At 50.2% G+C, this 16984-nt stretch overlaps 1 protein-coding gene across 18 annotated transcripts in view; it reads right to left on the reverse strand.

The window, feature by feature from the left end:
- CACNA1D (calcium voltage-gated channel subunit alpha1 D) overlaps positions 1 to 16984 on the reverse strand; it is a 336899-nt gene that overhangs the window by 15870 nt on the left and 304045 nt on the right. For all 18 annotated transcript variants that reach the window (XM_070455913.1, XM_070455907.1, XM_020885971.2 and 15 more), the window contains 3 exons: positions 14131 to 14233; positions 13731 to 13832; positions 8784 to 8914 (listed from right to left, as the gene is read on the reverse strand). In XM_070455913.1, the coding sequence (XP_070312014.1) occupies positions 8784 to 8914; positions 13731 to 13832; positions 14131 to 14233 (336 nt within the window). The remainder of the gene's footprint in view (positions 1 to 8783; positions 8915 to 13730; positions 13833 to 14130; positions 14234 to 16984) is intronic.

Here is a 16984-nt window from a genome sequence, read left to right on the forward strand (position 1 = left end):
CCATTCATCCTCGGGTGTGAGTGCCAGGCTTCCAGGCTCCAGCCAAAGAGCCCTTGCTGGCAGAGGAGAGCCTGGTCTCTCACTCAGCCAGGCTGGCCCTGCCCGGTCATCTCCTTCAAGGCGCGTTCCGGTTGACCCTTTAGCCGGATTCTGCCCCTCCCCAATCAGGAGGGATCATTTTAGACTAGCTCCCTCAGCAGAAAAGAACTGGAGATTCAGTGCTCTCAGAACACACCTGCTCATCCAAAAGTCGTCCTCCGCCTCCCCCGCCTCTCCACAGGCACACTCATCACACACAGGCACACCCTTTCTTTTGTCATTGCTCTCCGCCTCAGAGTGTCCTTTGCGTCTGTTATCAACATTATGAACAGTCCTCGAGTTATATGTAAACATCAGGGGCTAGCATCATGAGCCTGGCACCCCCGTGAGTCATGCAGAGTGATTCCAACCCTCACTGCAAAGTCAGCCATAAGGTTACCATGTAAGTTACCCCCAGGGGGGACACTTCGCTGAATACAGCGTGTCTGTTACCTTCACTTCAAAACATAAAGGAAACTTTAATTACCTAAAGTGACCTATCACATTTCCCTGCAAGCCATCTGACAGAGCTCTCTGTTTAGTTCCACCTTGCTTCTTGTAGTTTTAACACCAGAAATGGGGAGATGCTTGCCAGTTTCCTGAAAACAGTTTTACTTAAAATGGGGGCTTAGCAGAAGTCACCAATCACGACTCCTATTCTGCTAGCATCTTTGCCGAGTGCTATCACACACTTTATCCCACTACATCCTGGGAGGAAGGGTGTGGGAGGGGGGCCAGGATTATTCCCACAGGGTTAAGTGACCTGCCCACACTAGTCAAGGCTCAGCTAGCAGTCCTGATGCTCAAGCCTACAGCGACACCATGCCAACCCCTCTGTATTGGGTCTACGAAGAAGAATGCTGGGATCAAGCCGCGATCACATGCCCACTCGCGACTGTGACCACACACGACTGTGGCTGCCGCCCAATCACGGTGTGACCTCTCTTCCCACTAACCCAGCTGTGCTCTCGTATCACAAACTATCCTCAGCACACAGTCTCATCCCCGCCATGCCACCCTCAGGAGCTGAAATCCTTAAAATCACTTCACTCTCACACACAAATTCAGGCCAGATCTGCACAGGCAGTGAGACCAGGCATGTGGGGTGTGACTCTTCGTCTGAACATGGCTGGGACTGGGCATGGGCCTGGAAGGCAGGGGACGGCTCGGGGTAGGGCGAGATGATAAAAAGACCCTCCTCCTTTAAGGGGGTATGGTCTCAGTCCCCTAGAGCAGCAGTTCTCAAAAGTGCAGCCCAAGGACCCGGGGGCCCCTGAGACCTCTGCAGGAGGTCACTGTGATTTGCATGATAAGACAAGGATGCTTGTATGCCCTCATCCTCTCCCAGAAGCACACTGGGGTGTTCCAAAAGGCTGCTTGACCCCTGGGGATTCCACCTCTCCAGCATCTTTGTGCTTGCATATTCTGGGTTTAAAAAATCTGTTTAAATTCCTAACATAGTAAATACTGATAGATAAGGGTCCTCAGTACTTCTTAAGAGCATAAAAGTTTCCTGAGACCAAAAAGTTGGAGAACTTGCAGCTAACCTGCCCACAGACAGGCAACACCATCTCTTCCTTGGGCGCTGGGCTCCTCCCCATCCAGAACTCCTGTGAATCCTCGGGGCCTTTCTCCATACTTTTGGAAGAAATGCCCCCTCATGGTTTCTCTGAGTGAGCCTTTGGCACGGGTGGCCTTCACTGTGCCTTATAATGACCTGTCCTCCCATTACCCCCAAGCAGTCATGCTTATTCGGAAGCTCCCACCCGTGGATGACTGAATTGTGACACGTTTGGGCTAACGAGGGCTACGAGCTGAGTGTTATTCAATAACATGCCCCTGTTTAAAAAAAATATATCACATCTTTTGTGATTACATAATGTAATTTTCCTTGACTTATTTTTAGTAATTCTATCATCTCAAAGACTTGTGAAAATAAGAATCACTCTTCTCAGACAGGAAAAATATCCTACCTTCAAGAGCAGACAACTGAGTGCCCAACAGCCCTGCGGATCCACTGAACTTTTAATTAGGTCACATCATAGAGTAAGTTATTTAAGAAGAGCCTGAGGTCCAGTCCTACACCTGCTGTCCTACGATGGACTCTGGCCTGCGTCGTCTTCCATCCAGGAGCTTAGTTAAGAGTTTAGCACCATGGATTCTGGTGTCGGGCACCGAGTTTGCTGAGAGAGTCTGTCCGTCTCACATACTCAACTTGACTCGTTTTGAGTTGAGGCGGGAGGCGGCCCCTGCGATTCCTGACTGTCCTTAACCACTGGCCTCAGCTACCAGCCACTGCCTGGCCCAAGTGGGGCAAGATTCGCGCATTTCCCTAAGTCCCACCTGGAGAGTTACCGTGTTCCAGTTTTTACTTATGTGGAAGAACCACGGAGATGTGCGTGTGGAGACACCAGCCTCGTGAATCGCTTAAGGCTCTTCTGTGGAGGCTTTGGTGTATAGACTCAGACTTAGAAGACCAGTGGTCACCTGAGGCCTCTAACATGGGGTGACAAAACTGGGGTTGGGGGGTGAGCACGTACATCCCTTCAGTGCTTAATAAACTTGACATCAGAGTAGGTGGGGGACAGAGGGACCATTTGCGATGGTGGATACACTTCTCAGGTGCTCACAGGGCTGACCAGCTTCTTTGTCAGTTACGATACACCAAATACTTAATAACTGGTACATCCCGGGCACTACCCAGCCAGAGTGGAGGTGGGCCTTCAGACCAAACCTCCGCAAGCCCCAGAGGCCCCCACTGAGGCAGGCATTAGCCCTTTGGTGACTGACTCACGGAGGGGTCTGGAGTGGGCCTGGGATGCCAGCAGGAGGTGAGGAGACTCAGGGTGCTGAGGGCCACTGCTGTCAGCATCCAGATGTACCTCAGCATCATCACAGGGGTCACCCCCACGCCCACGTCACCACCCACAGTGCATGTCAGGAAGGCAGCCCTCCTCTCCCGTCCCATGGACTCTGCTGTGAGGAAAACCCACCTCGAGCTCCTAGATGTCTGGCCACCTGTGCATGTTGGAGCAGAATCGGGGGCCAGGGCTGCCTCCCCGGCAGGACAAAGGTCAAAGAACAGAAGGCAACACTGAAGCTGACCTCACAGCTGGGCGGGGCCGAGTCACGCGCAGGACGGGCCTGGGGACTTCTGCTAGCACCGTTCTTCCCGTGATCACACGGCTCCAGGAGCCGGGCTTCCCCACACACCGGGGCTCCACACCCTGCACACATGCGCGCACACACAGACACGCAGCCTCCACTCTGCACAGACCGTGGCGTGCAACCCTTCTCTTCTCTAGACTCTTTGGGAACCTCAGGGTTTTACACTAAGGTTACTGTTGAATGCTGACTCCAAAACTCAAATTGACGCCTCTGGGTATCTTGGGCTCAGCGTCAGGTGCACTGACCCCTCAACCACTGCTTGGAGTTGGCTGAGAATTTCAGGTGGGGCCCCCTCTCAAAGCAACTTCTTGGGCAAAAATATACCCTTTGTAAGATGTGAGAAAACAACCACCTGAGTTACTTCTGTTTACATCTTTACATGTTTCCTAGATATCTCAAAAAGGGGGAGAATTCTCTTTCTCGATCAATCACTACAGTACAGAACAGAAAAAAAGATCAAAGAAAAACAAGAGTTTCTTAAAGTTCTGGTAGTAAACAGGCATATGATATTATTATTGTTGTAGTCTTAATAATAAGCAATTATACGTTCAAAGTGCTTTACAATCACTTAGCTATTCCTCACAACAGCCCTGTGAGGTAGGTCGACATTATTACCCCCATTTTACAGATGGGGAAACTGAGGCACAGAGAGGTTAAGTGTCTTGCCCAAGGTCACACAGCAAGTGAACGCTGGCACTGGGACTATAACCCAGGTCCCCTGACTCCCAGTGTCCTTGAAACTGGACCACACCGCTTCCAAAGAGGCATCCCCGGACTGGCTTTGAATTGGAGACGGACAATGTCGGATGAGGTTTGGGTGTGGTGGTGCTTCCCGCGGACGCGTTAAGATGGAACCTGAGGTGTCCCCTGGGTTGGTCTGGGCATGCAGGTGTGTGTCAGTGTAAATGGGGGTGTCTGCGCTTCCTGTCCTGCCCCCGTCCCCCTGCAGTGTGCACACGGCACTGCAGAGAGCTGAGCGGGCCGGTCAGGACGGGCCGGCAGATATAAAAACAACTGTCAGCCCAGCGCCGAGGGGCCTGCCAGTCTTTGGTAGTTCGGGCAAACTAGGGATGCAGGACTTTGGAATGGAGTCAGCTGCCCACCTTAGGCAGGTCTGCTTACTCGTTTTTATTAATCTTTTTTTTGTTTTTTTTTTACTGGCCAGCATCAGGAAGTTGTGTTCATTTCATTTCTCTTGGGGCGGCCGCCCCTCTCCTTTGCTCTCTCTCACTCTTTCCCTTTCTCTGAGTCTCTGCTCGCAAGGGAAAACTGATAAGCCTTGCTCGTTCCCTTCCATGAGAAGGAGCCACGTGAGCAGTGTCCACGACAGGAGGCCACGGCCCCACAGTTGAGCCACGGCCCCGCTTCCACCTTCCGGAAGAGTGCTTTGCTTGGAAGGGGTCTCTCTGGGGCCTTGGGTTTGCTTTTTTCTGCATTTCTCCCGAAATGCTGTTTCAGTAGAAATAAACCCACTTGAGACTTTTCCCTTTCAAGGCCTTAGCCACAAACGCCTTCCGACTAACGAGCTTGGTGCTGTAGCTCAGGCAGAAAATTCTAAAGCATCCGTTCAAGCATCTGAAACAAATGAATCAGCCAGTGAAATCTTATCTGTTAGCATCTGTTCTTCTCTTAGATTAAAAAAGAAAAAAAATAGCCTTTTTATGGCTTTAGATGGAATCATGCTTTTAAAAAAAAGACAAAAAATCTTGCTGATTTTGAGACTAACGTGACTAGATGACAGGCATGAGATACTCGACAGGTTCAGTGTCTGTGGAGTATCCCGATTTCCCTCTGGGTTTATGCCTGAGTCCCTCCAAGGAGGCCATGTGAAGGAGTCATTTAATTCCGATCCACCACCCACCTTTCCACTGGGCCACCTACGCCACCACCTGCCAGCTGGGGCTCAGGCTTTCATGTGATAAAACCTGTCTAATTCTTTACAAGCCTTAAACCTAACTTCCAAACAGGTAAGAAAAAAAAAAAAAAAATCTAGCCCTCTCAAGTCTTCCTGTCATGAAGATGGGCAGGCTCCTGTTTGGGCTGAGCGGGGAACAGTCTCCCCCTCAGACTCCATCGGAGTGTCTTTGGCATAAAGGAAATCCTTGGACATTGAAAGAAAAAGAAATGAACAAAACTTTCCCCACTCTGGGACCTGTTTTTTGTTGTTGTTGTTTTTTTTTTTTCCGATCCATGAGATACTGGGCTAATGCATGTCTGGATCTTGCAGCCCTCATCTGAAAAGTCTGATGGGGCAGTACTGTTTGCTGGGAAGGGGACAGAGTTTTCATGACTGTGGACTTGTGTTCATTTAGTTGCTTGATCCAGGTGGAAATTTGCAGGTCACTGGGATGCAGCAACAATGGATGAAGAGCAAAGGCTGAGTCAAACTAAAGTGAATATGGCACGTAGGGGATGAGGGAGGAGAAAGCAAAAGCCTGACGCAGCTTCCCTCTGATCCCCTCTGGGGAGGGGCGGGAGAGAAGGCTGGCTTTACTGATGAAGATGGATGGACGGATGGAAAGTGCACACTCATTCAGACCACAGAGGCCAGAGGACACCGGGTGCCGAGTTCCTACCCGCACGTGGGTCCAGGAGCTCCTCCAGTCACCCCCCTTCATGGAGAAGGGGCCCTGCAGTGGGTCTGAACAGAGGGAGCCCAGACGGAGCCCACGGGGTTGATCCATGCACGTGCCCACCAAAGCCGTGTCACTGTGGGGGGCAGAGAACGCGGCCCAGCTCCGCTCCTGCTCAGACGGACTGCACCCTGCACGGCACCGCAGCACTGGCCTATGTCCTGGCTCCGGTGCTCACCTGACGCCCGTGCTCCTCTGTCATTAGTAACTGAGCTGCCGGTCTATTGGCACCCCCGACACAGGGAGGACCACCTCATTCCACTTCTTCATAGGCCATGCCCACCTTGAGGAGCTTCTCTGGGGGTCTGTGCTCTTGTCCTAGTGACACAGTTCGCCCATTTCTCCTCCCACTGCCACCTGATCCTGTGTCCCTAACGTCACATCTGCTCGTATTATTTCCTCAATTCAGAAAGGAAGCGCTTCGTCTTGCTAGTTAAACGCAGAGTGACAGAACACATTTAAAGCCCTTCCTACAGCATAGGACCAAAAATGTAATGAGAACTATCCTTCATGGAGGCAACATTTTTCTGTTTTCAGTGCCTGCTGCAGAATCAAATGCATTTTCTGGAGTATCTGTCAAGATTGTGAAGACAACTTCATTTGCTAGGCTGGGTACACAACATAAAGTATAGTCACAGCCTCAACTCCCAATGGAACCACGTGGAAATGTGTTGATGTTGGTACCTCACCAGAAATATTTTAATTTCACCAAGGAAATAAAACTTTCTACAAACAACAAAATGAAAAATGTCCAGGAGAAAAGCATGACTGTGACACAACACAATAGCCTTTTAAGCCATGACGCACACGTGTAGCTTCAGCATCATTTGAACCTTTGACTTAAAGACTCAGTGAAACCCACCCCACTATGTGGTTATTAATTATATAGCCAGGTGTTGTCATTCAGGTCTTAAAACATCCAAACACTATATCCAACCTCCAGAGCGAGCACTGAAGCCTTCTAACTAGGAAGCCTTGGGGACTGAGTAAAGGTATAACCCTGTGTTCTAGTGGTCATTGTACCTGCCTTCCACGGAAAATGGAAAGCTCTTTAGCACAGCACTACCTTGGTTATTTACTGTATATGATGACACAGCCATCCACGAAAGAGTATGTTTTCCCCTCCAGAAAAAACAAGCCCCACCACACCCACCAACTAGAATCTGAGAACAGCAAGTAGTTTCCTGTAAGGGGGTGGGCACTATGACACTCTGGAATCTGGGCTGCTTTAGGTGGGAGCTTGCAGAAATGTGATCATCACTCCCTGCCTTTGCATCCAACTTGGCCACAACACCCTCTGGAAGACATGGACCAGACCTGTTCATGTTTGCAAATGTGTCTTTTCAGTTGACTGGCCTCTCTAAGACTACTTGTGAGCTGGGCTCAGGAGAAGGGTGTTCATTTTTGCAAACTGGACAGGTCAGAGGTGAAAATGTTATTGAAATTTCACAATCTGGGACAGCAATCAGCTATCTGAGCCTCAGATTCACTAAGCTTCCTTTAGGAGATGTTGGATCAGAGGAAGAATGACCAGAATCTGTCTTTGGTCAGATTTAGCATCCATCTTTCCCCCCTGTCCTATAGCTGTCTGGGCAAAGCCCAGGTCATATCATGAATCCACAGGTCACTGTCACACAAGGTCATCTCCTAACCTGCCGTTTGCACATACCTCACACTCCTTCCCTCATTCATCATCGTTCACATTCATTCTCTCTCAGCAAGATCACAGACAAGCCTTCACTTTGGTAATTACCATCACTGAGAACACAAAACAATGCTGGGCATTTTCCCCTGGAAAAAAAGCAAAAGACTATTTCACACTGAACCTTACCCATACCAACAAGACCCAGTTTAAGACACATGATGGTAAGAGGGACATAAAAGGAAAAAATTCTGTATCAACCTGTATCAATTCTGTATCAGGGTAGCAGAGATGACAGGGTGTGTGATTCATTTGCACAGTTGTTTCTGACAGCTTGCCAACCTCTGCAGTTCCCTTTTTGTAGTCTCAGCATCTTTTCCTCACTCCTTCTCCACCTGCTTTCTCCATCACTGCAACCACAGACTGCCCTTCCTAGCCCTCTTTCCGCTGGTCTCCACCAGGACATCATTTCCCTACACACCTGCCTCCCACCAGGGCTCTGGGCTTATCAAGGGTTCTACACCCTTGAATGCATGGACACTAGTTAGAACCAGAGGTTCCTGAAACCACACTCCCCCTCCAGAAGTCTGGGCAGTTGTAGGGACCAGAGGCTGGCTGGGTCACGAGAGAACAGCATTGGCACAGCAAGGCTCACAGCCACCAGGAAACAACACGTAGACACAGACACACTGCATGCACACAGACAAGCTTACACACACACACACACTTACACACACACGCGCTTACACACACACACGCACTAGGAGGTGATGGATGTTACTGAGATGGACCAAAAACCAACAAGCAGTGGGGTAAGAAATAAACAGAAACAAAACAAAGCACTTGCGTTCAGATGGAAAGCTGTTTCGTGGGCCGCCAGGGCCCGAGCCCAGGGCCGGGGGAAGGTGGGTGCCTGCTCGGAGGACGCTGCTGCTGGAGAAACCCAGGGGAGACAGGGCATGGGGCAGCTCTGGCTCCCCTCCCGTGAGGGGTGTGCCTTGGCCGCTGTCCTGGGGGGTCCCACCGCACGGGCTGGGCTGTGGTGGGCATGGATGAGGGGGCACAGAGGGTGTGGGGAGGGAGAGGCACTTACCTGGTGGCCCAGAAATGGCTAGTCCACCTTTGGGGGAGTGTGCAGTATCTCAGTTTAAACAAAATCCTTGTGGTAACTGCTCAACCATGAATAGTCAGCTCTCTAGTATTTCAATAAAGCTTGTAAAATTGTTAGTGAAAAAGAGAAAAAGACAAAAACAACAATTCACCTGTAGGGCAATTGTGCTGTTCTTCGCGGGGTATTTTCCCACCAGTCCTTGTTCTTTCCGTTTCTTGAATTTCCTAAAGTAGTCCTGTATCAGGAAAGTGGCATAGAACTTCCCCACGGTTACCTCATCATCTAAACGGAGAGACCAGACAGAGCTCTCCCGAATCAGCACGTTTGCACCAAGAGCCTCAACACTTGCTTTGGGCAGGGAGGGGGCGGGGGCACTGAGCTCTCAGCTTAGGACATGGGAAACTAAATCTAGCGAAAAGCAAGATTGTGCAAAGCAGTTAAGCCTCAAAATTAGAGTCAGTTACATGAACTGATACTCAAAATTGCAGAAAATAATGGACTTGTCATGAGTTTTATATAGCAGCGTATTAGTAACACCATGAAGTGCCGTCTCGGTTATTGACTCAAAAGAAAAATTACAGAACAAAAAAAGGCTTCATGGGTCATATTTTCACCCTGTGCATAGGGATTTGCATGTGTAATTACCGCAAACACCAAGGACAATTAACCATCCAAACCCCAATGCCTGGAGAGAAAGATAGAGAATTCAGAAAGGTGACAGACAAGCTCGGAAGGAGAGGCCGATTCCGAAAAGTGACTGCAGACCCAGATTTCCAAGTGCCCCCTTAATTCTCTGCCAATAGCCTCCACATGCCATGTGTCCGTTTGTAATTCAGAACTGCTTGTTTTCGATACTGCAAGCGACAGCTCCAACTCACCTCAGAGCTGGCTGCCTTATCTCTGTTCAGAAACAGCCCCACCGTGCGTGGCCGGGGAGCTGGGACTCCGCTGAGCCTGATTAAAGGTGATGCATGAGGCAGAATAGTGGCTCTTGCTGTCTCCCAGGAAACCACCCTGGCAGTGCCAGTGTGCCCGGGGTCTCCACGAGGCCTGCTCTCCCAAGGTGCTCACCCCCACAACCTGCCCAGGGTGCCCACGAGGCTGGTGGCCAGTGCCCGTGGCTTGCCGAGGCTGGAGGAGAATGGCTGCCACCCTCAGGCTTTAGCGCTGCTCAATCTGTGGCCAGGCTGCCCTCGCGACTCACATGCCATCTAGGGTAGACGATCTGGCCTCTCTGGGCTTGGGTTCTCACCCACAAGTGAGCCTAAGTATCTCAGGAGGAGCTGTGAGGATTCCAGGACAAGAGGCCTGTAGAACGCTCTGGGTGGTCTAAGTGCCAGGGGGCAGGTGACAATGGGCCATTGCCATCAGAATCATTGTTATCTAACCACTCGCCAACAGTGGCATCTATTGAAACAGGATGAGAACCATGACAGGGTGCAGGACACTGGAACCCTCAGGTGAGGTGCACCCGAGTGGGGTGCGTTTCCTGCCCGGGTGGGAGCGGGTGTCCGTGACTGGACACTGCTGGGCCACTCGGCTGCCCGCCCCCACCTTCCTAGTCAGAAGATGCTCAGTGTTACTGGGTGAGAGGATGCCTGGGGGTGGTCGGCCTGGAGAAGTATGTCACATTCCTTCTAAACCCAAGCCAGGCAAGTCCTAGAGCAGCACGGGGACGCCCCAGTGAACCAAGGCCTTTGGGCAGCAATGAAACCAGGGCCCTCATCGGTCTAGGGCTGGTCCAAATGTCTAACAATGCCCTGTGCAGATGCAGGGAAGTGAGAGGCGAGTGGACAGAGGTTCCATGACTTGCTCCAGGCCAGGTGAGCTGGGAGGTGGGCCCCCCAGACCTGGGTTCTCATTCTCCACCCCACTGCCTCCCTGAGGGATGGCCCAGCTTCACCACAAGGGCCACCTGGTCCCGTGGGGCTGCCTCTCTCCAGCAAAGTCCACCTCTCCACCAGGCCACATGCATGAGGTGGGCCGATTGTGGCCCGACAATCCCAGGGTCAGCTGGCCTCTGCAAGACCGGGTCCCCAGTCTCCCCTGTGGGCTGCCACAGAAACACCGGCCATACTCACAGGAGGGCCATCTCATCCCTCGTTGGGGCGCTTCCAACAAAAGCTGGCCTAACTGTTCTCCCCCTTCAGCCTGGATGGTGCTAGCCTAGAGAGCCCAAGGGGGCTCCTATGGGGGAGTCCTGGCTCTCCCTGGCCCAGAACCTGGGTGGGAAGTTGGGGGGGAGTGTACTCAATGAAGAGGGTGGATCGTGTTCCTGCCTAAGGGGCAGCTACAGGGCGGAGGTGCCCACCTAGGGCTCTGAAGGCAGGGCCTCCAAGGGCCACCTGACCTTCTGCACTGAGATGCTGACCTACTGAGACCGGGCCCAGGAAGAGTCTCAAGAACAGCAAAAGTCAAAGCTCCAGCAGGACGGAGAGGGAAGGAAGAGGAGTGAGTGCAGGGAGGCCGTCTGGGCTCGGGACTTCAGAGAGCAATGGGGTCACAGCTCTGAACGCTCCTCAGGAGAAAGGAGCCAAAGATTCAGGTCCAGGTGCGAAGGTCCGAAGACAGAGAGGAGCCCCTGGGAGGACAGGGGAAGATCCATGACTCGGCAGGAGACCACAGCGGAGCTGAGAACACGAGCAAGATCCAGATGGGACATGAGACAGCTCAGCATGCTGAGCGCGGACAGGCTGCCCCACAGCCAGAGGGAGCATTGGAGCCCGGCATTCTGGCCCGGCTCCCAGGCTCACTCCTGAGCATCACCTCATCAAGCTCACGATGAGCTGGGGGCGCCTCACATCACCCCTGTGCTGGTGAGGCCTTTTAAGATGGGCGCCGACTCTGCTCTCTCACCAGGGCTGTAAGGGCCGCCCGAGCGCCCCACAAAAGACCAGTTCCAGGTGCAGGGCTGGCCTGGCTCAGTCTGCTGCCCTCTGGCCAGATTACCGAGGGTGGACACCGAGCCCCTCCGCCATGGGAGTACCCATGCGCTGGCCCAGAGGGTCATAAATATATTCCCCTGCTCTAAGTGCTCCACGGGGTGGGAAAAGCTCATCCACTGGAAGATAAAAGAGGAAAGACAAAGAGGCAAAAGGCGAACAGAGATACTACAACCCTGCCCAGCAACTCAACCAGAGCCTGTGCCCTAAAGCCTGAAGTCTCCACCATTGGAAATTCAGTGACAAGAGCCCTTATTTGAGATCAGCCTGGATAAGCTCTATGCTGGGTCATCCACCACCTGGGCCATAGAACTTCTTGAGCATCCCATCCCTACTAAGGTGCTGTTTCCTTTCCAGGTTTTCCGGGGCTCTGACTGCCATTTCGAAAGAGATTAACCCTTGTCACCCTAACCCCCAATCCACATTAAGAAATGCAGAGAGAAAAGCAGGGCCCACTATTAGGCCAGGAAAGAGGAAGACTATGTAGCCTTCATGAAAAGCCTAGTAGGGCTACAAGCTGATCAAAGGAAGAGAGGCAAATTCCGGATTCTTTTTTCTTTTTCTTGGTGAAATAGAAACAAATGACGTTTCACAGTAATGTAAATGACTCTCCCCAGGTGAACCTTGCCAGGATGGCACTGATGTGAGAGACTGGGCTGTAGGGAGGGTGGCGTATCAAGAGAGGCGAGAGGAGGGGGGAGCCTGCAAGGAAAGTTCCCCCGAGACAGGTATGGCCCACTATTCTGAAGCATGCATCTGCATCGTGAGAAATATGTAGGGGAATACAGTTGGCAAGAGATAACTCCGATTCCATGCCACCACCCTAAAACAGAATTGCTTCAGAATATTCTGAAAGACTGAGACTCGAAAGGAATGGAGGCTGCAGAAAAAGCTCAAGCACATTGTTACAACGATTTAAGAAAAGCAATTCGTCTCAGCCATGCGAACACCTGGGTGTGCAGCTAGAAAGAAAAGAACGGAAACCAAAGAGCTGTTTTAAACGTGCAGGATCAGTTCTCCTGTGGGGGGCCAGGCACCTCTCTCTGGGTGGGAGTTTTTGTTTGGTTCTGTTGGTGTTTTGTTTTGCACGCTTTCCCTTAATCATTTCTTCGTGTGTCCTCTTTCCTAGCTCTGAGCTGCTGGCCCTGCCAATTCTGGGTGGCTCCCTCCAGCGACAAGAGCTCACAGTGCTTCTGGCTTCTTGTGGGGAGCAGAGCTGGCCAGCAAGCTGCACTATCCCCCAGAATCCAGAGGTCGTCACTTTCTCAAAAGGAGAGGCCACTGTCCTGTCCTGGGGTTCCAGACTCAGGTTCCAGACCTGAGCCAGCCCCATTGGGAATGACACGGTTCAGTTTGTTACAAAACACACCAAACATTTCTAACACACCCGGGGCTGAGGGGGTAGAGGCCGGGTGTGTTGGCACCGAGCAGACGGATCCTGCACCTTTAAAACTCGAAAATGAAGGTCAAAACACAACCACCTCCACTTTTAAGTCAATGTGTACTTAAACAAAAATGGAAAAACAGTATCTGGATTATATATATATGTGTGATATATATATAAGTCTGAGAAAAGTTTAGTCCGTTATTTTTATGATAAACAACAAAAAGAAATAAGCATGCCTGTTAGTTCCATCTCTACTCTAAATTCTAATTAAAGGGACGTTTGGGTAATAGATCTAGTCTTAGTTAGAACATTTCACAGACACCATTTTTCAAAACCTTTTTTTTTGTGTGTGAGAAGTTTTCAACAACATGTTGAAGGATATATGGAAACTAGTTTTAAGTACTTCATTTTGGGCAAAACACCACCCCCTGCCCGCCGCCCCCCCCCCCCAAAAAAAAATACAGGCTTTTGGTTTTGAGGCCACAAGCTTGTTCTCCTAACATGACTTCCTCCACCCACAAGAGAACCCCTGCTTCAGCCATCTGGGTGTCTCAGTTTCCTTCTCACTGAAACCTCTCCTTTGTCTGGAATGGTCTTCATGTTACCCCAAATCATTACACTGCTGGCCATAAGGGCCTTCTTTAGCTTCTGGCCTCAATGTTCTGGCTGGTACCTCAAAAGCCTTCTGCAAGCACGCTGGGACTCCTGAAGACTAGCACTGAAACCAACATGTTGGCCAAGAGCTACTTAGGAAAGAAACTGCACTGACCACCAGCTGGAGGGACAACTTGGTCAAGCAGTTTCATGCTGGTTTTCTTCCAAATTTTCTTGATCACAGCTCGGAGTTCTTCATTAGCTTGTTCCAGGTTCCCTGGATTCAAAATGCAAGAAAGGCGAATGAGCCTTGTTTCTTTTCCCCTGCAAAGCCTCTCTGTTCTCACCAGAGGCACGAGTCACCTCTCAGCTTTCTGGGACAAAGTGACGCATGAAGGGAGGAGAGAAGGGTGGAGGAGGCTGGCCTGGCCAGTGGGCCCAGACATCCTGATGACATGCACCACCCCGCCCCCCTGGGGGCCTTCGGACAAGAAGAGATCCACGTGAGAATCAAGGTGGGATATGGCTTCCCCTTCCCTCTTCTCCCACCTGTCCTGCTTCCAGGGAGGGCTCACCTTCAGTCTTGATTTTAAGAGCCGTTCGAACCAGAGCAAACAGAGTTGCATTAAACATGACTGTCCCATCACTGTTGAGTGGCATGTTCATAGCAACCAGTCTCTGTAAACAGAAAGAAAAGTCCCTTGATAGAATGCAAACAACTGATGACAGCTGCAGTCCATTCCATTTATTTTCTGTTTATTCTCTCCATCTCCTTCCTAATGGTTCCTTGATTCAACTTAATGGCCATCGACATTCAACAAATGGCACCTACCATTTGAGGGGCTCTGAGCTGACAAAGCACAAATGCTGGCACTCAGAAGATACGTTTTGTCTTTTAAAAACTGTTTAGCCCCCTACTGTTTATGCATTCCTCTCCCCTTCTCATCAGCTGGCTCCCCTGTGTTTTGGGTCAAGCCTCCACTCTGGACACATCTTTAAGGCTGTTTGGGGGTAAAATGATATACCAGGCATGTTGAGCCAGCCACAGAGTCTGAGACAAAGGTCCTCAACCAATGAAGTCCGTTACTTTTCCTAACTTGGGGAGTGTCCTTCAAGGACCGTGCCCTGGAGAGACCACTGTGGAGTGTTCTGTACAAGTTCATGTAGTTCCTCTGAGGGTTTGGCCTTGCAGAGATGGATCCCCAATGTCCTGCTCCTGTCTTCTCTCTCTTTACCCCTGTAACACCAGCCCTGAGAGGCGGAGAGGACGAAGATGAGAGAAAACACCCCCTCTGGCCTCAGCTGATGCAGATGACATGCCCACAGCCAAGTGCTGTGCAAGGGTTAAAGGGTATCATAGACACTAAGGGCATAGACACTTCAGCTGGGTGCCTGGCAGGTGTAAGTGCTAAAAAAGCAGCACTTAGAATTACTAGTAGTGTCACATTTCTTACTTTCAGCTGACAAGGTGTCCCAAAAGAAAGATGTTAAAACCTTTTCCTCCTCCCTATCAACGGACTACCACCTTGTGTACACAGGACTCACCCTACCTGAATTCCTAGTCCTAGGACAGCCTGCACATTTACTTGGACTGCTGCTGCTGCTAAGTTGCTTCAGTCGTGTCTGACTCTGTGCGACCCCATAGACAGCAGCCCATCAGGCTCCTCCGTCCCTGGGATTCTCCAGGCAAGAATACTGGAGTGGGTTGCCATTTCCTTCTCCAATGCATGCCTTTACTTGGACAGCCTGCACATTTACTTGCATCTCCTGGTAAATTTCTGAATCAGCAAACTGCTTTGTCCTTAGAGTACAAAGGAGTCCATTTTTACTTACACAGGTCCTTACTTAGATCCTTCACATAAAGGGGTTTGCAAATGCAAACATAAGACAATAGCCACGAGCTAGAACTCATCTTGTTCTTGGAAAGCAGAAAAGAGCCTGGTACTATGAAATCTACGGGAAAAAGTCAACATCCATGGCTTATTCTCTGTGCCAACATCCAGAGTCCAGGATGAAGAGAAGCAAAGACTTGGGCAAGAAGCCCAAGGACTTGCCAATGGAGCTTTCTGGACTTCCAGGGCAGGGCATGATGAGTTTGGCTCAGATTTCTCTGAAAGCCTGAAATACACTGTAGACTTCACTCTTTACTGTGGTTCTGTCTGGAGCTAGCCTAGCACCCCTGTGAGGGTAAGGTGAACCCCTGACCCTGAATCCCATCAGATCTGTGGGAAGAAGGGACCAGGTGTTACACAGTCTGGCTGGATTTCTACACAACAGAGTTTCAACAGACAAACCCCCACATTTCTCCTCTAAAAAGAGGGGGGTCATTTTCTGTTTCTACATCTGACTCCAGGTGGTTTGACATGAACTCTACTGAAAAAAAAAAACAAGATCTTGAGGAGAGCTCACAGAGAGCATGGTCTGATGTGAAAACATCAGGAATGGGGTGAGATGGCAATAGGAATGGAGTGGGATAATTAAATACTTAGCTTAAAAATCCCACTAGGGCACTAAAGACAGAAAGGGAATTCTAAGCGAGCTTGGGAGACTGTTTTAGGCCTACAGCCACTCACGAAGAGAATCCAGTAACCAAGCAACAATGTACATATGTAAAGTACCTGACAGTAGGTATGGGATCTGAGTCTTATTACACCAAGTCAAGGACTTCTGCATGTAGCCATGACAGGAATATAGATGAAAGGGGAAAGAAACTAGGTGAAAGGGGATATTATACCAAAACCTGAGATCAATGACCTTGTTTTAGTGTATATTACTGCCCGTTTCTTAATAAGTGTTAATGATTTAAACACTGCCATGATGGTCCAGAGATCAAATTGCCAATATCTGCTGGATCATCGAAAAAGCAAGAGAGTTCCAGAAAAACACCTATTTCTGCTTTATTGACTATGCCAAAGCCTTCGACTGTGTGGATCACAATAAACTGTGGAAAATTCTGAAAGAGATGGGAATACCAGACCACCTGACCTGCCTCTTGAGAAACCTGTATGCAGGTCAGGAAGCAACAGTTAGAACTGGGCATGGAACAACAGACTGGTTCCAAATAGGAAAAGGAGTACTTCAAGGCTGTATATTGTCACCCTGCTTATTTAACTTATATGCAGAGTACATCATGAGAAACGCTGGGTTGGAAGAAGCACAAGCTGGAATCAAGATTGCCAGTAGAAATATCAATAACCTCAGATATGCAGATGACACCACCCTTATGGCAGAAAGTGAAGAGGAGTTAAAAAGCCTCTTGATGAAAGTGAAAGAGGAGAGTGGAAAAGTTGGCTTAACATTCAGAAAACTAAGATCACGGCATCTGGTCCCATCACCTCATGGGAAATAGATGGGGAGACAGTGGAAACAGTGTCAGACTTCATTTCTTTGGGTGCCAGAATCACTGCAGATGGTGACTGCAGCCATGAA

Source organism: Odocoileus virginianus, chromosome 26 (assembly GCF_023699985.2).
Source record: "Odocoileus virginianus isolate 20LAN1187 ecotype Illinois chromosome 26, Ovbor_1.2, whole genome shotgun sequence".
Classification (NCBI taxonomy): Eukaryota; Metazoa; Chordata; class Mammalia; order Artiodactyla; family Cervidae; genus Odocoileus; species Odocoileus virginianus.